Below are 24,661 nucleotides of genomic sequence, written 5' to 3'. Positions count from 1 at the left end.
GCCAGTCATCCACCCTATTAACAAATGTCTCATTAAACCCACATTTTTGTAACGCATATGCATTTCGTACAGATTTTAAAATGTAATTTGCTTACAGTGAATAGCCTGTCATCCAGTTTCACCAAGATACAATTTACAGAAGAACTACAGACACTGCTGTTCGATAGCTTGTGTAATTAAACATAGGCATACAGACTCACCTGCTTAATAGCTTGTATGTCCATCTTTCGAACGAAATAGATCACCGATTCTGCGTATCAGAGATCGGACAGTTTCTGGGTAAATTTTTGTAGGTTTTGGCATTAGAAGTCGACGCACAGGTCATGTAATTCGCGTAAATTATGGATCGCTGATACGCATACATGGTAATGGTGCCCGATAGCTAACCAGATGGGTTGCATAGGATTTAAGTCAGGCGAATTTGGTCGACGAGACAACGTGAGTTCACTACAGTGCTCTTCAAACCACTGTAGCACGGTTTTGGCTCAGAGATATGGACAATTATACTGCTGAAAAATGACATCGCTGTTGGGGAAGACAAGCATGGAGCGATGCAGCTGTCAGCATGTTTTCGATTACTACCACAGCTCCCATGCTATGTTTTTCATAGCGTAATACAGCTCCGACTAGCCTGCGTCAGTAGCGCACTGCAGGTTTCGAGCCACCGTCCACCTAGATGATAGTGTTCGTGGAGACGACCAGCAGCCTAGTGTAGCAAAAGCTTGACTCGCCCGAAGTCAATGTACAATGAACGGGGTGCTCCTAAACACTTGTGCGTGCACCAGCATTGTGCTCTTTTGGCAGAGATGCCACGGATCACCATCTATCCTAATTCACATAGCAGACAAGCCTGTGAACCCGATGTTCTGTGAAGAGCCGTGGATGCCCAACCATTTAACTCGTAGTGGTAGTTTCACTGCCCTTCTACCTGTATTTGTAGATGCTCATGGCAGTAGCATGTGAACGTTCGATCAGCTACGTCGTTGTCGAGATATATTCGTTCACAGGCTGTGCGTAATAGTAATCTGCCCTTTGTCGAAGTCGGTTATCTCAATGGATTTCTCCCGTCAGTGTCACGTGCGTCCCGTGCGCTCAATCCTATCAGGCGGCATCCAGTTTCACTGTGGGCAGTGGACATAATATTTTGGCTGTTCAGTGTGTGTGCTTCAACACAAGGCACCCATCAACCTATATGTATTTACCATGATTCTCCTGACTGTGCTGCTTTAGATCTCAGACCAGTCAGTCTTAATGTTCGTACATGCTCAAATGGTTCAAATGGCTCTGAGCACTATGGAACTTAACATCGGAGGTCATCGGTCCCCTAGAACTTAGAACTAATTAAACCTAACTAACCTAAGGACACCACACATCCATGCCCGAGGCAGGATTCGAACCTGCGACCGTAGCGGTCGCGTGGTTCCAGACTGAAGCGCCTAGAACCGGTCGGCCACTCCGGCCGGCTTCGTACATGTGTAAGATAAATATCGGAATGTGTTTCGCATAGCAGTATGACCAGAATGTCTGTCAGCAGAAAATACCTCTTGTTGATGATACTTTTCATACCAGTAGCAAAAGTCTCTGGGTGTAAGAGGCAAGCAGACACCACATCCTCGAAGAAAAGTTACCATCAGACGAAATTTTATTAAATATCCTTTCTTTTTTAGCCACCAGTTTCAGTGCATCAGTTTCATCTTATTCAGGTCCTAAACACGAAACTATGTAAGTCATCCAGCCGTTTGTGTTACTATAGGACCACTACATCCAGATGGTTTCTACGGATTTCTAAAAACTTCTCTGTAGACATCGGACCTTAATACATCGAACGCTAGAGCCGACAATGGTCCATGTCGACCGAGAAGTTTTCAAAAGTGTATGGAAACCAGTTGGATGTAGTGGTCCCTATAATAACGCAAATGACTAGATGACTTGAGTGGTTTGGTATATAGAAGCCCGAAGATGGTGTCAATGAGGCACCGAAACTGGTAACTAAATAAAATTACAGTTGTTGGTACCTATTTTCTTAAAGTCTTCGACCAGTCATAGTCCGATTCCATTTACAGAACCGAACGAGGTGGCGCAGTGGCTAGCACACTGGACTCGCATTCGGGAGGACAACGGTTCAATCCCGCGTCCGGCCATCCTGGTTTGGGTTTTCCGTGATTTCCCTAAATCCCTCCAGGCAAATGCCGGGATGGTTCCTTTGAAAGGGCACGGCCGACTTCCTTCCCAGTCCTTCCCTAATCCAATGAGACCGATGACCTCGCTGTCTGGTCTCCTCCCCCAAACAACTCAACCCATTTACACAAGATGGAATTACTGAACTTGACACCACATCTGGTTATATCTTCTAAGAGTGGTTGTAATTGCAATCCAGTTCCACGGTTTTGTATGTGCTGTAATGCATTCTCAGGGTCTGGGATAGGGTCCAAGAGTGGATCCAGCAATGACAAGCAACAGATAGTGATTTTTGTATTCCTTAGTTACTCTGTAAACACCAAAACGCATACTTATTGACTTATATTTGTTAAAATATCAAGCCCAATTGTAAAAAAATGCGATATGCCTCTCCTACATGAACAGTACTGCCCAACCCTGGCAACTTACAAAAGAACGTGATAATATTAGCCTAGCGTGAAGGGTCGTCATAATGTGTGGATGAATTTGATATCCTTTCTTTTTAGTAGAACTAAGGTGTTAATTTTCACAAAACAATATGGACAATCTAGACTTCAGTCTTCAATACACTTACACATCCTCTGCAGTAGTGAATGTCTGGAAGTACATTATTTTATATGAGTGCATCAACAGTACAAGTTCTTGTAATCGATTTCTATGTTAAATAACTGAAACTATAAACAAACAGAAGGGATTGGTTGGTAGGACATATTCTGAGGCATCAAGGGATAACAAATTTAGTGTTGGAGGACAGCGTGGAGGGTAAAAATCGTAGAGGGAAACGAAGAGATGAATACACAAAGCAGATTCAGGATAAAGGTTGCAGTAGGTACTGGGAGATGAAGCAGCTTGCACAGGATATATTTGCATGGAGAGCTGCATCAAACCAGTCTCTAGACTGAAGACTAAAACAACAACAACAACACAAACACACAGATAATTGTGTGTATTAGATGCCCCACATGTGAGACACGGTTTACTCACATGCAGTATTGCTTTAAGAGCCATTGTGTGTTGTAGACGGTGGCTAAAATGTGTCGGCAGCTTTTTTAACACTCATTTTGATATCGACCAGTTCCAGTTTATATCAAAAGTGTATTTGTTTATTTAAAAATATAATAACGCGACGTGGTAAAACTAAAACGTGAAAACCATACGCTGACGACATGCACTTGCTGGCTGACAGATAACGTTACCGAGTGACCCCGCTCAATCAGCATTGATAGGCCTTACCTTCCGTGCAAGAGGGATACAATACGAATAAATTAGTGCTGACCACACTGACATCCCCCTCATGTGCGCCAACTATCCTCCGAAACAGTCCATCGTTTGTTTGTCGAAAGATGTAAGTTCTCCACCACCCACACAGCCGAAGAGAACAACTGAAAAAAAGTCAAAATTATGATAAACAATGCAAAAAATCTACAAATGCTGAGCAGTAGTATCAGTTCTTAATTTTAAGTCGTGTAGATAAAATGTATACTACCCGCGTTGTGCACATACCTTTTATCCTCTATCAGCGAACTTGTCGTGATTTCTTCTGTAGCAGCAGCAGCAGTGTGTGACCAATGTGTGTTGCTTTTTGTTTGACATCGTGCCACGTCACATTGCATCGAAGTATATTAAGATTGCAAATACATAAGACTTGCAGCTCGCATTTATTGAGAGAGAATACTACAGCATTCAGAACCCAACTCACACTCCACAGTAATAAAACGACTTGAGGTAGAATGACTTGGTGCATAACATTTTCTTTTTTTCATCACACATTCCTATGTATGGTACAATGTTCAACAATCGAATGGCTATCCACCAGTTTACAATACAATAGCATCTTATGGTGGGGAACATCGAAGTACTACTAGGTAATATGAAAAATACTGTTTCTTTTTTATTGACTACACACACACACACACACACACACACACACACACACACACACACACACACACACACAAACACAAACAAACAAACAAACAACTAGTGGTAAATAAGACAATTTTGTCTTGCCACCACGTCTCTCTAGAATGTCTTCCCACTAACAAAGCATATGTAGCGACATTCCCTCTCATATATCTAGTTATTATATGAAAGACATACACCACCTTTCTACCCCATATTCAGATTACTCCATCTGTATAATAATGCTTTTTTTAATTTTAAGTGTAAGTTGGTCACTTTATCGTGACATCTCCCATAAATTTTAGGACATACGTACTACGCAAACCACCATATGGTGCATTGAGGATGACACCTTGTACCACTCACAAAAATGGACGAATAAAAACCACTGTCTACACGCCTGTGTATGAGCCCGCTTCGTGTTCATTTTGCGAAATATACATCGGCGTTGGTAGCGTTGTTCTGTAGTCAGCTTCTCAACAGTGATTTCACAAAGTGAATGGCACTTTCTCCCCAGGGCTTCCCATTTTCGCTCACGTGTTGGTGCCAAAGGAATGTGTTACAGTATTTTCACATTTCCGCAAACAGTGAAATATTTCTACTGCTACAGAACGCAAAGAAACACAAATTCAAGGCAAGGAAATAAACACCAAAGAAATACGTTTTTCCATCCTTTCCACGTGGTTCTCAGAGAGTTAGATCGATTTATAAAAAAGAATACTAGAGCGTGTTTAATACAGCGCTGCTGCAGTGTGCTTAGGTCGGTGTCGTCTCATCACGTTTTCACCTTCCGCCTGCGAGTGAGAATAAATAAGTGTGGGTGTGACTTCCATCTCCAGCCGGTTGACGTGCCCAGAGAGCGGACAGAACGTGGAGGGGGAGACAGCTGCGAGTTGTTATTCGCCCATTGCCTGACCGTTGCTGAAAGTTAATGAGTGCGTGGTCTCCGCAATTTGAATTCCGTAGGTAGCGTATATGGGTGTGTTCGTACGAGTAGTTTCCCATAGTAGTGTGTTCCTTTGGAGATGTGTTAGGGCTACTGTGGCTTCGGTGCTATTTCCTGTGCTGGCTGGAGATTAGCTGTGGTGGTGGTGGTGGTGGTGAGCGGCGGCGGTCGAAGGCGGGGTGAGGGCGTCATCGGCGGTGCCGGCTGTAGCGTTTGCATAAATCTGCGGGTCCTTGTACGTAACCGTTTGGTTCCGCATTTTTTACACGTGCATCTTGAATGTTGTTGGCCGAGTGTCGGCAAAATGTTTTTTGTCTCGTCCTATCGCCAGACGTCGTATGAACGCTGCAGCTGTCTACGGTCACACCTACATCTATAGTTTAGCGACAAATGTGTGGATAGCCTCGGAGCGTTAGTGGCTTGGCAGGTAGAAATAGTTTATTTTTGCTGCACTGTGGCCTTTGCACAGTCTCAGATGGGCGGCAGGTATTTGAATAATACTTCAGATCTTTCCATAGTTATATACGAGTCTTATAGTGACATACACTCTAATAATACAACGTTTTTTGTTTAAAATATTGTTGTTGTAATTAATTGTTTTCCTACTCTACTTAATTCCTCCTGGGAGAGCAAGCTGATTGTGATGTCGGCCATGTAGTTTCTGTAGTATTAAAAGCAAAATAGTTGGGGGAAGCTAAATTCCTTTTGGTCCAGAGACAAAAGAGGAGAGTGCTTGATGCTTATCTCCATAACCGTCCACATTTTTCTGTAGTTCACGACCGATTTGCCATAATTACCGAACGCGGGGTGGTCCTTCCGGAGTTCCTCGTTCCGCAAGTGTCTTTTTTCCACCAGCAACCAAGACGGTCGCGTACGAATATCGCGGTCGTTGCTTGTTTGCCGGCTTCCGTGTTGTTCACGTACAAAATGTCCTCGTCAGCGCTCGGAGTGTTGCATATCTTGCAGGCGGCTTACTGGTCGCGTTTGACCCGTACTTATCCGAGTTGCTCGTGATCTAGGTTTGTGTGTTTTGCAGTGTAGTGTTTGTTACACGTACCATATTTATGTGCGCCTTGGTAATCGATAAGCGTCAGAATTTTTGCTATAACACCATAAATTTTTTACTTACCAAGACCGTACCGTGGCTCATTATATTTTTCCTGTTGGAGAATGCGTACACTACCACGTAGCAAAAGTTCCTTCTGTTTATCTAGCAAACTGTGCTGTTTAAATGTTAAACAGAGTTTCAACAAGAGCATATTTGCTGTTAAATGTTAATAATTTGTTTATAAATCGGCTTGTAGTATTTATTTAACATTAATAGTCTTAACATGAGTGTTTTTGAAAAATTCAGTGCAGTAATTTGCGGTAAGATGAGTTATATTCTTCTACATCTACATATGGGCTATTGAAAAATGAGGCAAAAAGGCTAAATTGAGGGGAAAATTACGAAAAACAGCAAAAATGTGGAAAAATATGGAAAATTAGAGTACTTCTGTGTTGCTTGTTGTTGGATCTGAGGTGGCGCCTAGAATTACCAAATTCACATAGTAATAATAAATTTTGTTACTAACGAATATGCTGTCTTCTTCCCAGTCTTCAAGTGATGTGACTTAACGTTATTACAGTAAAATTAACTTTCTGTAAACAAGTAGCCACACCCTGATCCTCTACTTTCGTTACACAGCTCAAAAACGAAGTTACCCAATCAAGTGCTCTAGTTGTAAAACGCAGGGAGGGTGGGATGTTTGAATCTTATTGATGTGGGTGGGGTTGGGTGGGGGGGGGGGGCTCCATGGGTAAGAGGGGATTTGGGTTCTCCCAGCAGAAGCCCGTATGGGTGTACTATACCAGATGTAACCAGTTCTAATCTCTTACTAGCAGTACCCTAATTGCGTGGAGGGGGGGGGGGGGGGGTTAGATGACATTGAATGTAAATCGTCCAACTGCCTCAGCTGTAATATGATACTAGAAGTTCTTATCAGTGGATTAAACAAGATACAACTGGTTCTTGGCTTGTACCGACAGTAACACAAATATGTGGGCAGGCCTTGGGGGAAAGGGGGATGGTGTTGAAGGTACCACATCCAAGTGCATGGATAGGACAATGAATAAAACTCGCCCAGTTGCGTAACCTGAAGTCATCAAATAGGTTATAACCAGTTCTAGACTCATACCAGCTCCGCTATCGTACTAATTATCAGTTCCAGCCTTATGTTATCACCAGAAGTGTGGGGTAAATATCCCATTGTCAGATTGAAAAGATCATTGATCGCCTTTTTAGTGCCGAATTAAGAGAACGATTCGTGGAACACGTCATAGGTATGACGGTGTTTCTGTAGTCCCCAGACCAAATGGCCTCATTCCTGCTGAACGAATCTGGGATGCTGAGCGAGCGAGATGTGCGTGTCTTCGACCCGGCTGCGACCAATGTCCATTAGTTGCGATCGGCGTTTGAACGATCATCCATCAGGATGACTCTACAGCGGTCCCACCACGACATGTCCCCTCCATTATGAGGGCGAAACGGGCTGCTACGTACTGTCCATGGAGGAAAGGTAGAGTAGAGTTCAATGCCCTGTGGACAACAATGTTCTTAGCAATGGAGCTCAAAGATAAGACAAAGATGGGGAAGAAAATTGGGCGTATCGTTCTGATATGGACCATCGCGGCATTCACCTTCATCGATTTAAAGAAAATAAGGAAAACGTAAATCTATATGGCCGGACAGAAATTAGATTTCCTTCTCATTCCTGAGTAAGAGTAAAGCACAACCTCGCGTGGTGCGTGCTACTCGGTATGTGTGTGACAATAAATTGCGCTGCTTGTAAGGTTGTTCCAGAACCAAATTCGGTACGATCTTTGTTATCAATACCAATATCTAATATTGTATAGATACCTCTGTAATACTGCAACAAAAGCAGCGGCACGGACACTATCGCAAGACATTGATTGCTGTGTATTTGTTCAAATGGCTCTGAGCACTATGGGACTCAACTGCTGAGGTCATTAGTCCCCTAGAACTTAGAACTAGTTAAACCTAACTAACCTAAGGACATCACAAACATCCATGCCCGAGGCAGGATTCGAACCTGCGACCGTAGCGGTCTTGCGGTTCCAGACTGCAGCGCCTTTAACCGCACGGCCACTTCGGCCGGCGCGCTGTGTATTTGTGCATATCTTTAACATAAATCTTGCTCGGAATAAAAGGTAGCACGGGGGGAATTGTGGTTTGTTTGCATCAGTCTATTTAAGTACTCGAACACCAATTCCAAAACAGTGCGTACATATTCGATATTACTGCTATGTGTTTTTGAAATTGGTATATTTGTTGTAGACTACAAAAAGCATGAAATTTTCACTAATTCGCTATATTATGCTGTATACTAATAATATAATATATAGGTTTTAATTTTGTACCCTAGTAGTGTATTATTATTTTCCCCAGGATTATCGATACTTCCGATACCAGTACTCTGATATTCCTTTCGATTTTATTGTGAAATTTTCAAATAGTTCGTGTATATACATACACTACAGGTAACGAAACAAGAGTACAGATCAGGCATATAAATTCTCTCAGGAACATCACTGCATGGGCGTTTAGTGAGGCTGTAATTTGGCTTGTGATATCCTTTGAACCATGTAACTTCCTTCAACATCGCTATGTCATTGATGGACACACCCATATCTGTTTTGGGTGCAGTGGTGTAAGAGACCGGCGGACTGGAACAGGCTTTATACATGAAGTTTGTTACGTCAGATTTTCAAGCAGTGATGGTGTCACTAGGAAGAGCCTACACAATTACCATACTTACGGTGCCTGTCATACGCCTCGATATCTTAAAATATGATGTGAATAATGCATGAGGGGGCGGATACGCATGTATTCGAAGACGTTTCGGGATTTCAGCCGGATGATGTGCACTTCTTGCCACCATACTTTGGCTGACAACCAATCAGCCGTCTTCAGATGAGTGTTTTGTACTGTAGGTTTCTAGTTCACATCACTAACCTTATACCAAAAATTGGCACGGAGACGCTTCGCAATGGCAGCCGCTACAAGAGCGACATTGTCGAGTTTCGCACAGTCTTCGAATATTGCTCCATGTACGGCGCGCAGGCGCATATGTAATGGTGATACTACATCGCGGTGTCTGTCGGAATGCGCACTCGCCGCATTAAATTCAGTTGTCAAAATCAATAAAATTGGCTCTAGACGTGTCGTTAGTCGTAAAATGCCAGTTTTCTGAAGAAATTAAAGAAATGACCGGATCCCACACCGTATCCAGATGAAAGCCGCCATCACGATGATAAGATTTTCCACCAGACATATTTGCACTGATTCCTTAATTATTAAATCGCAGAAGGATCTCGTCGAGATCCAGGGAACGTCGTATGGGGGATACAGTGGTTGGCTGTGACTGACATATTGGGCTACGAAGACCATTCATGTTCGACGCATCTTGATTCGGTAGATTCCAGCCCACCGCCATCCCAAATCGCCCTTTGCCGAACCGATCATGATGGTGGCTTTCAACTTCAGAAAGAAAACATTTTCTGATTACACGTTTAGCGGTAGTTCATTGTATTAATTTTGACATCTGATTTTTAATTCCGCTAGTGCGCATTCAAACAGAGAGAGCATGTAGCAAAATATCACCAATACGCATCCGCTTGCGCGGCAGAGGTGGAGCAGTATTCGAAGAGGGCGTAAAACACGACATAAATAGCTCGTGTAGCAGCTGCTTTTGTGCATTCGTCTCCGCGCCAATGTTTGGTATGAGGTTAGAGATGTAAACTAGCAACCTCCAGCGCAAAACACTCACCTGAAGATTGCTGAATGGTTGTCAACCGAAATATCGTGGCAAGAAGTCGACATAATCCTGCTGCAGTCGCGGAACTTCATGGAATACTCCTTACGTCACGAAAATTTCAAGGATCACATGAGATACGCGTGTGTCTACCATGCAAATCTGACATACTTCATGCCCATCCAGATCACATCGTGGCTCGGACGTAGAGGCCATATAACAATTCTGGCTCTGGAGATACATTACTTTTGCTGTGAAACTATAGTTTCTCCAGAGCACAACCACCGTTCGCTCTATATTTATTATATGTTCACAGTGGGGCAACCAAACATAAAATCCGAATTGAGGCGGATAACTGAAGGTTGAAAACTAAGGTTGTATATTTAAACAGCTTATCACTACGTAGACTCTCAGACGGTAGACATCAACATGCAACAGCAACTGCTGGAGAATCAGAAGGAAAGATGTGTTCCAAAAAAACCCAATATCATATCGCGTACAGAAATTCTGACTGATCTTTTTAATGATAAGGTATTAAAGTGTTGCGTTCCACGTGTTGTGGTTATCGACCTCGCGATTGTTTGCAGTCCGAAGACTGATTCGAAGTACCTCTCCAAGCTAGTCTTATCCTGCACAGGCCTCTTCATCTCCACATAACTACTGCAGTCTACATTTGTTTAACCCTTTAAGTTATTCTTTTTCGTTTCCCGACTGAAAATTTCTTAATGTTACATTGACACAGTACTTACTTTTAGAAACTTCTACATATATCAGAAACCTAATGTGAACTTTTCACATCCGAGTTACGTATCGTCCACTACAGAGGACGCTCTGACTTACAGGTACAATTTTTTCATAGTTTTCAGAATTTTTATTGTGTACGTTTAATCTCAAAGATTGTCGCCTGTTATTAAAGGAACGGAACATTTAAATAATATACTTGTAAAATAGAAAAGTTTATTAGTAAAAGGTTTACAAAAGTGATACGATGCTGGTGACACTGGATTTTCATACAAAGTTTGTTTTGTATGGAATTTCAGAGAACAGTAGTGCCCTCTTGCATTAAAAAGATGGAGTTCGCGTTTGGTACACCGCATGTACGTTTTAGCTTAGCACCAAGGGTTTGCGCGACTAGTAGCCGATTTCTATTGATCAGAGCTTGGTAAATGATCCACAAATTCATATCTGATATTCTCTATCGGTTTCAGTTCGTTTCTATACGTCGCAGGCACATACAATGAGGTAGCTTCATTTGAAGGTCTCTCCCCCTCTCCTTTACAGCCCTTTCTCGTGCCATAATCCACGATTCTCTAATACACTTGCGCAACAGAGGTATTGCCTCCAAGACTTGAGTCAGAAATATGTTCTTCCGAAATGTGATGCTTAGAAACTGCATCAGAATCAGGCTCACAGACATGATTATCTACATATTTTTCCTTGAGAGAATCCATTGTCTGGGAGCGTACGTCATTGCTGCCAGCCATTTTTCAAGTTGTTCAATATTAGATATAATCTTTTCCCAGAATTTCTGAAATATCTTCCACATGGAGTTTTTCTGTATAATTCCTGGTCATTATTAAAATAATTTCAAGTAATAACAAACTGTCATAACAATGAGAACACACACTTACTACCAGCAGACAAGCAAAACGTGTGTTGCCGTAATGTTTTTGTCAAACTTCGTCGTGGCAACTGTAATTCCTCTAACTTAAGATTGTAACTAGTTTTGAATTTATGAAAGTGTCTTTCAAGAGGAAAAAATATCAGAATTTCGTTTACAATTGGAAAGAAATGTATGTAATTCTAAAGGCTAAGTATTCACACTGAGCCACTACCTTTGCACGGCAGACACTTCGAGCATACCTTGGAAATTCAAAACATCGACCAGTAGATGGCACCGGCATGCACACTTATAGAATAGAATGTCTACTACATACAAAGTACGCCATGCCCAGCCCGTACAAAGCTTTTAGAAAGTGTATACCAAACGTTAATAAATGACCGAAAGGGTTAAACAGCGTATTGCATTCAAACCTTAGTCGCTCTGTACAAGATTTACCCTCCACACTCCACGATTTCTTGATGCCTCAGTATAAGTTGTACCAGCCGATGCCTGCTTTCAGTCAATCTGTCACAAATTTCTTTTTCCTCCAATTGAATTCAGTATCTCATTAGTTATTCGAATTTTCAGCATTATTGTATAGCACTATATTTCAGAACCTTCTTTTTACTTCTTGTCTGCTTATCTTCCACGTTGAGCTTTGGTACAAGGCTGCACTCGTGCAAACACACTGTTCGGCAAAATATAAGGACGACATACTGTAGATAAAGTAACACAAGATATTAACTACTCGGTGGAAATGAATGAAAGTGCGTGAGCATGTTGCCAAAGGGCTCTCAGTCGTGCACAGGAAGTTGGCCGTCGCATGGCGTGAGGTCATCCTGACTATAGCGCGAAATGGGGCTGGCCACGCAACGCGAGGCAGTTGAGGGAACGGGAAAAAGTGTGTGTCAGTCAACGAGCATTTACTATGCACTATGCTGGTGTTCATTAAAGTACGAATCGTACACAACATTTGGATGGTTTCGCACGGGGAAGAATCATCATTGTGATGAGTGTCGCCCCGGGGTTTTAGTATTGCTCACAGCATTGTTTCATATGCGTGGTGAGCGTTTCGAACCACAGACAGTGCTGCCCGAAGGAGAGGTGGTGATGGATCACGATGAATTACAGCCACAAATGATCGCTACATCTCTCAGCAGGCAAGAGGGGAACCACGTCGACCGGTGGGTGCAGTCGCAATCGCATTTAACAACACTCCAAGCTGCGCAAACTCAACAGTGGCATGGTAGCTCCAAGTGTCCAAGGAATAGAAAAGCACCTGGAATCACTCAACAGAGGAAAGTCCACTGGACCTGACGGGATACCAGTTCGATTCTACACAGAGTACGCGAAAGAACTTGCCCCCCCCCCCCCCCCCCTCCTTCTAACAGCCGTGTACCGCAACTCTCTAGAGGAACGGAAGGTTCCAAATGATTGGAAAAGAGCACAGGCAGTCCCAGCCTTCAAGAAGGGTCGTCGAGCAGATGCGCAAAACTATAGACCTATATCTCTGACACCGATCTGTTGTAGAATTTTAGAACATGTTTTTTGCTCGCGTATCATGTCGTTTCTGGAAACCCAGAATCTACTCTGTAGGAATCAACATGGATTCCGGATACAGCGATCGTGTGAGACCCAACTCGCTTTATTTGTTCATGAGACCCAGAAAATATTAGTTAAAGGCTCCCAGGTAGAAGATATTTTCCTTGACTTCTGGAAGGCGTTCGATACAGTTCCGCACTGTCGCCTGATAAACAAAGTAAGAGCCTACGGAATATCAGACCAGCTGTGTGGCTGGATTGAAGAGTTTTTAGCAAACAGAACACAGCATATTGTTCTGAATGGAGAGACGTCTACAGACGTTAAAGTAACCTCTGGCGTGCCACAGGGGAGTGTTACGGGACCATTGCTTTTCACAATATATATGAGTGACCTAGTAGATAGTGTCGGAAGTTCCATGCGGCTTTTCGCGGATGATGCTGTAGTATACAGAGAAGTTGCAACATTAGAAAATTGCAGCGAAATGCAGGAAGATCTGCAGCGGATGGGCACTTGGTGCAGGGAGTGGCAACTGACCCTTAACATAGACAAATGTAATGTATTGCGAATACACAAAAAGAAGGATCCTTTTGTTGTATCATTATATGAAAACGGAACAAACACTGGTAGCAGTTCTGTAAAATATCTGGGAGTATGCGTGCGGAACGATTTGAAGTGGAATGATCATATAAAATGAATTGTTGGTAAGGCGGGTGCCAGGTTGAGATACATTGGGAGAGTCCTTAGAAAATGTAGTCCATCAACAAAGGGGGTGGCTTACAAAACACTTGTTCGACCTATATTTGAGTATTGCTCATCAGTGTGGGATCCGTACCAAGTCGAGTTGACAGAGGAGATAGAGAAGATCCAAAGAACAGCGGCGCGTTTCGTCACAGGGCTATTTGGTAAGCGTGATAGTGTTACGGAGATGTTTAGCAAACTCAAGTGGCAGACTCTGCAAGAGAGGCGCTCTGCATCGCGGTGTAGCTTGCTGTCCAGGTTTCGAGAGTGTGCGTTTCTGGATGAGGTATCGAATATATTGCTTCCTCCTACTTACACCTCCCGAGGAGATCACGAATGTAAAATTAGAGAGGTTCGAGCGCACATGGAGGCTTTCCGGCAGTCGTTCTTCCCGCGAACCATACGCGACTGGAACAGGAAAAGGAGGTAATGACAGTGGCACGTTAAGTGCCCTCCGCCACACATCATTGGGTGGCTTGCGGAGTATTATAAATGTAGATATAGGTAGCTCCGTTGGGATGATTGGCCGGTCTCTTTCTCTGTACCGCCTATAAATGGGCGGGACCGTTTGCGATGGTGCCTTTTCAGTGGCGCGCTTGGCTCTGACTTCATTTTTATGGATGAAAATGCACAACCGCATCGAACTGCTCAGGTGGGGCAGCTCTTCCAACGAGAGGATGTTCGAGGAATGGACTGTCCGCCCGTATCCCACACTCCACCCCCTTCGTCCATAGACTTAAATCCCATCATTGAGCAGGTGTGGGACGCGTTAGGGAACTATATTGCAGCACGTCTATATACACGAACAACCATACTGCAATTGTCAACCCCGCTGGTGGAGGAATGGAACGCCCTAGAACTCATTACGAAGCTGGTGTTCATCATGAGAGCACTTTGCAGAGCATTTCCTGCCTTTTGCAATGTCCAGGAAATCATCGTGAACCACGGTGACTTCAGTGTAATTATTATCTCTGAATAAAATGGCCATTCTGTTCGCCTCAGTACATATTTCTTTCAGTTGCCTTCTGCATTATACTGTGGCAGTTATTTCTATGTAAGGCCCATGTTTCATAGACCTATGTTATTTGAGAGTGTCATCCTTACGTTTTGCACAACAGATAACATCAGAAAAGATGTTCTAACAGTGAAACTCATATCTAATGTTGAGATATTTCTCTTTTCCAGAAAAACTTTCTTGCTATAGCCAGTCTGCGTTTAATATATTTTCCCTATTTCTCCCTTCGTCAGTTATTTTGCTGTCCAAGTATGAAAAATCATCGACTGCGTGTAGTTTCTTATCTTCTACTCTGATTCTGCCAGCATCATCTTATTCCATTCGTCAATATTCCAATAGCCTTTTTTTAATTTTATTGATATTGATCCTGTAACCTCTTTCCGGGATATCATCCATTCTGTTCTACATCTACATGGTTACATAACCATTTTCATACTACTTCTCTACCATTCCACTCTCGAATGGCGCATGGAAAAAAGGAACACCTAAATTTTTCCGACCGAGCTCTTATTTCATTTATTTTATTATGATGGACATTTCTCCCTACGTAGGTGGGTGTCAACAAAATATTTTCGCATTCGGAAAAGGAAGTTGGTGATTCAAATGTAGTAAATAGATCTCGCCGCAAAGACCGCGCTAACACGAAATGAGCTGCCCTTCTTTGCACTTTTTCCATGTCCTCCGTTACTCCTACCTGGTAAGGATTACACCGCTCAGCAATATTCCAGCAGAGGACGGACAAGTGTAGTGTAAGCTCTTTCTTTAGTGGATTTGTCGCATCTTCTAACTGTTCCGCCAACAAAGCGCAATCTTTGTTTCGCATTCCCAACAATATTATCTCTGTGGTCTTTCCAATTTAAGTTGCTCGTAATTGTAATACCTAGGTATTTCGTCGAATTGAGAGCCCTTAGATTTGTGCGATTTATCGTATACCCAAAATTTATCGGATTTCTTTTAGTACTCATGTGGATGACCTCACACTTTCCTTTGTTTAGTGCCAATTGCCACTTTTCGCACCATACAGAAATTCTCTCTAGATCATTTTGTAATTGGAATGATCGTCTGATGATTTTACTAGAAGGTAAATTACAGCGCCATCTGAAAATTATCTAAGGGGGCTGCTCAGATTATCATTTATATAAATCAGGAACAGCAGATGGCCTATGACACTACCTTGCGGAACGCCAGAAATCACTTCTGTTCTACTCGATGATTTACCGTCTATCACTACGAACTGTGACCTCTCTGAGAGGAAATCACGAATCCAGTCATACAACTGAGACGATACACCATATGCACGTAATTTGATTAATAGTCGCGTATGAGGAACGGTAACAAAAGCCTTTTGGAAATCTACTGCTCTTTTAAGTCCCTAGCCGTTCATGACAAAAATAAAATGCCATCACTGGTCACAAAGTGGTTATTTCTTCTCTCTGAACTTTAACTGCCTTCCCAAATTTCTACTTGGTTTCCTTCGCTGCTCACTCAATGAACTGTTCCAGTAACAGCTGGGTTAGGATGTAACACTGTCTGATTCCCTTGTCCCCTACCGCTTTCCTTTCATGCCCTTGGACTCTTGTAACTGCAATCTGGTTTCCGACAGAAAACATTTCGCTCCCTGTATTTTACCCCTGTTATCTTCAGAATTTCAAAGATGCGTTTAAGTGTTCACAAAATTAACAAATGCAATGAACATAAGTTTGCCTTTATTCTGTCTATATTTTATGATAAATCGTAATATCAGTATTGTATTACGTGTTTCTGGAACCCAAAATTATATTCCCCGAGGTTTTTCAATTCTTCTGTGAATAATTCGTGTCATTATTCTGCAACCTTGACTAAACTGTTAGTTCAGGTTCCACACCTGTCAACATCAGTCTCCTTCGAAATTGGAATTATTACATTCTTCTTGAAGTATGAGGGTATTTCACCTATTTGATATATCTTGCATACAAGGTGGAATAGTAATGTCATGATTGACTCTCCGAAGTACAATCATTCTGAAAGAATGAAATAGGCTCCAGGAGACTTGTTGCGATGTAGACCTATTAAGGATATACATATACTTTAAATAAATGCCTGTTTCGTGTCTATAGACCGAAAAATAAATTTTTACAAGACGTATACGAGGCTTGGTCTCTCTCTCTCTCTCTCTCTCTCTCTCTCTCTCTCTCTCTCTCTCTCTCTCTCTCTCTCGTGTGTGTGTGTGTGTGTGTGTGTGTGTGTGTGTGTGTGTGTGTGTGTGTGTGTCAGCGTTTAACCACATCTACATTTACATGGATACTCCGCAAATCATACATAAGTGCCTGGCAGAAGGTTCATCGAAACACCTTCGCAATAATTCTCTGTTATTCCATTCTCTAACAGCGCGTGGAAAAAACCAACACTTCCGTCTTTCCGTGCGAGCTCTGATTTCCCTTGTTTTATTATGATGATAGTTTCTCTTTGTGTAGGTCTCTGTCAACAAAATGTTTTGACATTCAGAGGAGGAAGTAGTGTTTGAAACTTAGTGAGAAAAACGCCTTTGTTTTAGTGATGTCCACCCCAAATCCTATTAATGTCAATGACACTCTCTCCCCTATCTCGCGATAATACAGAACGTACTGCCCATTGAGCTTTCTCGAAGTACTTCGTTAACCTATCTGGTAAGGATCCCAAACCGCGCAGCAGTACTCCAGAAGAGAACGGGCAAGCGTAGCGTAGGCAGTCTCAAGTAGATCCGTTACTTCTATGTTCTATGTCCTATGTTCTACTAATAAAACGCAGACTTTGGTTTGCCTTCCCAACAACATTTTCTGTGTGTTCTTTCCAACTGAAATACTTCGTAATTGTAATTTCTAGGTATTTAGCTGAATTTACGGCCTTCAGATTTTACTGATTTATCGTGTAACCGAATTTTAACGGATCCCTTGCAGCTCTCATGCGGATGACCTCACACTTTCCATTATTTAGGGTCAATTTCCAGTTTACGCACCATTGAGATACCTTTTCTCAATCGGTTTGCAATTTGTTTTGATCTTCTGGTGACGTTACTAGACGATAAATGACAACCTATGACGACCGCTCAGAGTGTCTCCTAAATGGGTTATATAGATATGGAACAGCAGAGGGCCTGTAACACTACCTTGGGGAACGCCAGAAATCACTCCAGTTTTACTCCATGATTTTCTGTCGTGTACTACTAACTGTGACCTCTGACAGGAAACCATGAATCTACTCACATAATAGAGCCGACATTCCATAATCACGCTGTTTCACTACAAGCGAATTGTATGGTACAGTGTCAAAAGCCTTCCGGAAATCCAGAAATACGGAATCAGTTTGAAATCCCTTGTCAATAGCATTCAACACTTCATGGGAGTGAAGAGCTAGTTGTGTTTCACAAGAACTATGTTTTCTCAATACATGTTGACTGTTTGTCAATAGAATTTTTTCCGAGGCAATTCATAATGTTCGAACATAATTTATGTGCCAAAACCCTGCTGCATATCGATGTTAATGGTATGGGTCTATAATTGAGTGGATTACTCCTACTACTTTTCTTGAATATTGGTGTGACCTGTACAATTTAATTTTCCATTCGTTTCTTTGAACGAGCGATTGTAAATGTTTTGCAGACTAAATGTAGCAGAGGCTGGAACGTTATTTCGTTCTACAAGATGAAGCGGTCGGCAACGCAGAACAATTTAATGGAAATGATTTGGTAGAGGAAGCCTAAGCACATACGTGCAGCAAATCGTTAAACAACTGTGCAGACTTGTTCTTGCAGACTCCGTTATAATTAGAAACCGTAATCATATTTTATTTTGCTATAACAAACAAACAAACAAACAAACGCCTTGTGGATCACAACTTTTATTTATGATGATTTGCAACGCAGACTGAAACCTGTTGTCGGCAAATAAAAAGTTGTGATCAAGACGGTGTCTGTTGTTATAGTTCCCAAGTTACCCTTGATGCAGTAAGAATTACCCCCATTGTTTACATCTGTCAGTACGTGCAGGACATAATTCGTTAAGATCTGAACAGCTGTAAATTAATTTTACTGTCGAATTTAAAAGGTGCAGTAAGAGTCAAGTCAGTCGCAAAAGGCGTGCTTTGCAGCAGGAAAGCGGCTGGGAGCCTCGTCACGAAAATAGTCTTCTTGCGTCACAACGTCTGCAACAGTGTCTCGTGTCGGCATCACATTTTACGAGGCCAACAACAGGCGTGTTTGTTAGCTCCTGCTCTCAGCGACCTCTTTGTCCCGAAGTTAGATGCGCTTGTGGACGAGGAAAATACTGCTTGCCTAGGCGGCCAAGTATCGGCAGTGAATTCAGAACGACATAAAACATAGTTAGCGAAACATGGGCGAGTAGTGGCACAGAAATGCCACCACTAGATTACGTATATCATCGATCAAAAATTGAATCTGCGACGTCGATAACTGATTATGAAGATTCAGCCAAGTAAGCAGCTGGTCGTATATTCAGACCCTTTTGATTAGAGCAATCCGTTGAGTCGATCCGACTTAATAGGGAAAAAAGTTTTCATGTTTCTCACTGACGTACTTCATAATCGTTAACTACTGTCTTGTCGCTCTAACACTTTTGCCATTCTCCGTCTTACTACGAGGCCTGTTTTTTCAGTAAGTACCGTTTTGAAATTAAAAAAGACGTGCTAAGATATCTCAATTTTATTTTTACATTAAAGCTTGTACCTCAATCTACGCACTGATGACTTACAATCTGATTCTTCCTTGTTTACGTTATGTACTGAGTGCTTAAGATGGCTCCGATAATCGTGAGTCCCGCCGACTGTGAAGTACGGCCTGTTATAAGATTTATTAGTGCTAAAAGCCTAAAAGCGATCGATATTCATCGTGAGATCTGCGCAGTTTACGGAGAAAACATGAGTGATGGAATGGTAAGAATGTGGGTGAGAGTATTTAAAGATGACCTCCCAAATGTGCATGATGAACAACGGAGTGGGCGTCCTTCGGTCGTTAATGAAAGTTTGGTGCAGGAAGTAGACAATAAGGTGAGAGAAAACATACGCTTTACGATTTCCTCCTTGCAGGATGACTTTCCTAATGTTTCTCGTAGTGTTTTGTATGGCATTGTGACCTGGCAAAATGAATAACCGATAATTGTGCGCACCTTGGGTACCGAAAATGTTGACGGATGTGCACAAAATCAAACGTTTAGACAATGCATTGACTTTCCTTGAGCGGTACCACGACGACGGTGATGATTTCTTAAGCCAAATTGTCACGGGCATGAAACATGGGTGGCCTACGTCACACCAGAACCAAAACAACAGTCCATGGAAGTTGAGCAACGGTTTTACTACAAGACAATGCCCGTCCGCATGTGGCGAATCAGACCAAAGATCTCATCACATCTTTTCGATGGGAAACTCTAGATCATCCTCCGTACAGCCCCGATCTTGCGCCCAGTCACTACCATCTGTTCCTGCACTTGAAGATACACCTGGGCGGTCAGCGTCTTCAAGACGATGACGAAGTCAAAACAGTGGTGATGCAGTGGTTAACAAGTCAGGCGGCAGACTTCTATGAGGAGGGTATTCAAAAACTGGTACAACGTTGTGACAAGTGCCTCAGTATTGACGGAAATTATGTAGAAAAGTAGATTAAGGTACAGGCTTTCATTTAAAAATAAAATTGAGATATCTTAGCACTTTTTTTAAATTTCAAAACGGTGCTTACTTAAAAAACACGCCTCGTAATTCTAAAGGGCGCCAAATGTCAAAGCAGCACTCAAATATCGCGGCGGAGAAAAGGTAATGGTGTAGTGGCTGGGAACTGTTCCTGACACTACCTGTGAGGATCGTTCGCTTAACAACCCCACACACCCCTTTATTTAGAGTAGAGGAAACTTGGCCCCACATATGTAACCAGGCGAGAGAGAGAGAGAGAGAGAGAGAGAGAGAGAGATAAGCTTACCAACTACTTCGATAGAAGAGTAAACAAATAAACGCCTGAGAATGAACTCGCAGTTAGCGATTATGGTTCCGCATCAGCTGTTGAATATTTCAGAATAAATGAAAATTTGTGCCGGACCGGGACTCGAATCCGGGTTTCCCGCTTGTCGCGAGCGACTAAAAGCGGCGAGTTTGATGATGCGCCAAGCGGGAAATCTGGGGTCGAGTCCCGGTTCGGCACAAATTTTATTTTGCTCTGAAATACTCTACAGCTGATGCGGAACCATAATCGAAATTGCGAGTTCGTGCTGCGTAGAATACCGCTATTCATCGTCAAGGCAGTGTCTCAGACACTACACTACAGTAATAAACGGCCGTTCAAGCCATACAGTGTTTCAAGTCATAGTCAGAAATAGCTCTTGAAAATTAGTTATGGGTATTCAGACAAAATCTCATTTTATGCCCAGTCTTTTGAGTCTTCTCGATTCTTTCGCGACTAAAAGCGGCGAGTTCGCTGAAGCATGTTCTGTGATCAGCAACTGTGCAGGCTGCTTCCGTCTCGAACCTCACTGCAGCGACTTCTGCTAGCGATTTTCACTTTGGAAGCTGGTAGTCTCGTGACGCAGATGATACCGAGTAATTTGTCTTCTCCGAAGGCTGAAGCAACTGCGTTTGGCTTCACAGGGACTTTGTACAGACGATTTATAAGGCCTGTTTCTAAAAATTGTAAATTTTTTGTACCTGTGTGAACGTGGTTTCCATCAATGCCATCTCTCTAGCAATATACAAATGCCATACTGCATTTAATCATCTGTGCCACGCAGAAATCCTTTCTGACGGGTTTAGATATTTACGTAGATTAAGATTTATGCGTATTTAGTGTTATTTACCCAAAGTATGAGTGAGCGCTAGACAGTGCGGAAGAATCAGCTGCTCGCATTTCTTGAGTGTACTTACGCTCTCAGATTGGAACTACGTTTGTTGTGTCAACAGGAGCGGCGGTGGCGGTTCTCTGGATGGGGCGAGGATAGCTGGAGGCAAGCTTCCACAACGCCGCCCGCTGTCCCACCAAGGTAGGTGTGTATGCGCCAAAGCCCTGCCAATAGCAGCGAGTGCTGGGAGACTGAGGTTTGCAGCTCTTACTTAACATAAGAATGTGGTTAGTCAGCGGGTTGCTGTTGTTGTTTTTGTTTTTGTTGTTATCATTGTTGTCTTCAGTCCAGAGACTGGTCGCAGGTTCGAATCCTGCTTCGGGCATGGATGTATGTGATGTCTTTAGGTTAGTTAGGTTTAAGTAGTTCTAAGTTCTAGGGGACTGATGACCTCAGCAGTTAAGTTCCATAGTGCTCAGAGCCATTTGAACCAGAGACTGGTTTGATGCAGCTCTCCATGCTACTCTATCCCATGCAAGCCTCTTCGCCTCCGAGTAACTACTGAAATCTACATCCTTGTGAATCTGCTTGGTATATTCATGTCTTGGTCTCTCTCTACAGTTTTTATCCTGTACGCTTCCGTCCAATACTAAATTGGTGATCGCTTTATGCCTAAGAACCTGTCTTACCAACCGATCCCTCCTCCTAGTCAAGTTATGCCATAAATTTCTTGTCTACCCAATTCTGTTCCGTACCTCCTCATTAGTTACGTGATCTATCCGTCTAATCTTCAGCATTCTTTTGTAGCGTCACATTTCGAAAGCTTCTATCCTCTTTTTGTCCAAACTGTTCAGCGTCCATGTTTCACTTCCATACATGGCTACATTCCATACAAATACTTTCAGGAAAGACTTCCTGACCCTTACATGTATACTCGATGTTAACAAATTTTCTCTTCATCAGAAGCACTTTCCTTGCCATAGCCAGTCTACATTTTATGTCCTCTCTACTTCGACCATCATCAGCTATTTTGCTCCCCAAATAGCAGAACTCATCTACTACTGTGACTCATTTCCTAATCTAACCCTCAGCAGCACCTGATTTTATTTGACTACATTCCATTACCCTGATTTTGCATTTGTTGTTCATCTTATATCCTCCTTTCAAGCACTGTCCATTCTGTTGAACTGCTCTTCCAGGTCCTTTGCTGTCTCTGTCAGAATTACCATGTCATCGGCAAGCTGCTAGTATAACGCGAATTGAGTAACAGTATAAGGATACTTAAATGGCGATCATATGTATGCAGAACAGTGAAACATTTTCAGCCCGTGTTAATGGGTACTGTGTTCACGTTTTTCGATCAAGCACGTTATGTAGTTGCTCCGCCAGTAATCTGTACCTCTTATCGCTAACGAAGGTAGCGGCATGGTAGAGCCAGTTCCTTGTGGTTTTAAGAACTTCTTGTATCCTCTAGGAACCGCAAGCTATTGGATTGTAAATGATACATTTCTTAAGAAATTGGAACATCAGCGTATGATTCACAGCTTGTGCGTGTGCTTGCACGCGTGCAGCTGCCAGAATTTCTTCCACGATCTTCGCTACAGTCCACGCAAAACTTTACAGTTAACTACACCAGTGTCACTTAATTTAGTTAGTATGTGACGTTTAAGCTCCAAAGTTACGACTAGGTGGCTACAAGTACTGTTGGCATGCAGCCGCCACAGCGTCCCGTTCTCAGCAGTGATGGAAAATTGCTCTAAATATTCTCGCCCCCCCCCTTCTCTCTCTCTCTCTCTCTCTCTCTCTCTCTCTCTCTCTTTCTTTCTGTCTCAGAAATGACTTGAAAAGTCTTTTTCTTGAAATGAGCAATATTTCCGCGACCGGAGAAGTACCCCATTGGGAATGAGCGGGGCACAATGCATTGCGCAGCGAAATCGCCAACAGACTGGGAGATGACGACAGTCACAGGTGTATTTGTGACAGGACCACTCGAGCGGGCTAGCAGTCTAACACCAACAAAATTGAAGCGCTCGGTTGAGGTCACAGACCTTTCAATCCCCGCTAGTTTGCACTCTGCCAGGAAACTTGCTGTGAGATTATAAGTTAGTGTCCGACTAGGACTCTAACAACGAATATTCAATTTTTTTTTTATTTTTGTAGTTGGGTCCACAACCTCAACGTGTTTTGTGTATGAAAACGTGGTCCAGGTAGGCTATATTGCTTTTTTATTATCTGTGCGATTGAACAATTTCGACCTTCGGTAATTTTCGAGCTTCCAGCTTTTTACTTGACAATATATAACTGGTACATATCGACTGGAATACATCTTACTTCTGTGCATCCTGTCGACATGTACCAGCGATGTATTATAATGTAAAAAGTAGCTGGACGCTTAAGATACGTGCTTGAAAATGACCAGAGGGCCGGCCACAGTGGCCGAGCGGTTCTAGGCGCTTCAGTCTGGAACGGCGCGACCGCTACGGTTGCAGGTTCGAATCCTGCCTCGGGCATGGATATGTGTGTGATCTCCTTAAGTTAGTTAGGTTTAAGTAGTTCTAAGTTCTAGGGGACTGATGACCTCAATTAAGTTCCGTAGTGCTCAGAGCCATTTGACCAGACGTCAAAACTGGCCAATCGCATAGATAATAAAAAAAAATAATACGGCCTACCTGAACCATTTATTCATTCACAAAATGAATATTGACTTCCGCGGACAATGCTCTTGCTGGGTAAACTGTGCACATGCCCTGGCTGTCAACTCCAATCACCGATCTGGCAGTACATTACTTGTACCTTCCGAGCTCGACAGCTAACTCCTTCACTTCATAGGAGCGAACGCTCCGCTACACAGCATGTGATTTTATAAACTACACGCAGGCTGTGGTTGTTTCATTATTTGTCATATTCTTCCACTGTTTTTTTTTTTTTTTTTTTTTTTTTTTTAGTCCAGCAACATTCGCAGGATCGCGTTTTGGGAGTTTGGAAACTGGGAAGAAAGTGTTAGCAGACGGAATGTTAAAAGGGAGCCGCACTTACTCGTCACAAACGATTGCATTCAAATTTGTGCTACACGCTGGGCTTGGCCAGTAATAAAAGCGACGGGAGCTCCAGACGGCCAAGCGTCTGAGA

The 24,661-nt window shown here is 42.7% G+C and overlaps 1 protein-coding gene across 2 annotated transcripts in view; it reads left to right on the top strand.

Annotated features, from left to right (window-relative positions):
- LOC124794783 (serine/threonine-protein kinase tricornered) overlaps positions 1–24,661 on the top strand; it is a 583,408-nt gene that overhangs the window by 83,712 nt on the left and 475,035 nt on the right. For both annotated transcript variants that reach the window (XM_047258422.1, XM_047258423.1), the window contains one exon: positions 21,654–21,733. In XM_047258422.1, coding sequence (XP_047114378.1) covers positions 21,654–21,733 — 80 coding nt within the window. The remainder of the gene's footprint in view (positions 1–21,653; positions 21,734–24,661) is intronic.

This window comes from Schistocerca piceifrons, chromosome 4, assembly GCF_021461385.2.
Source record: "Schistocerca piceifrons isolate TAMUIC-IGC-003096 chromosome 4, iqSchPice1.1, whole genome shotgun sequence".
In the NCBI taxonomy this organism is placed as follows: domain Eukaryota; kingdom Metazoa; phylum Arthropoda; class Insecta; order Orthoptera; family Acrididae; genus Schistocerca; species Schistocerca piceifrons.
Note: the sequence above shows the minus strand (reverse complement) of the source record. Positions and strands in the feature narration are given on the sequence as shown.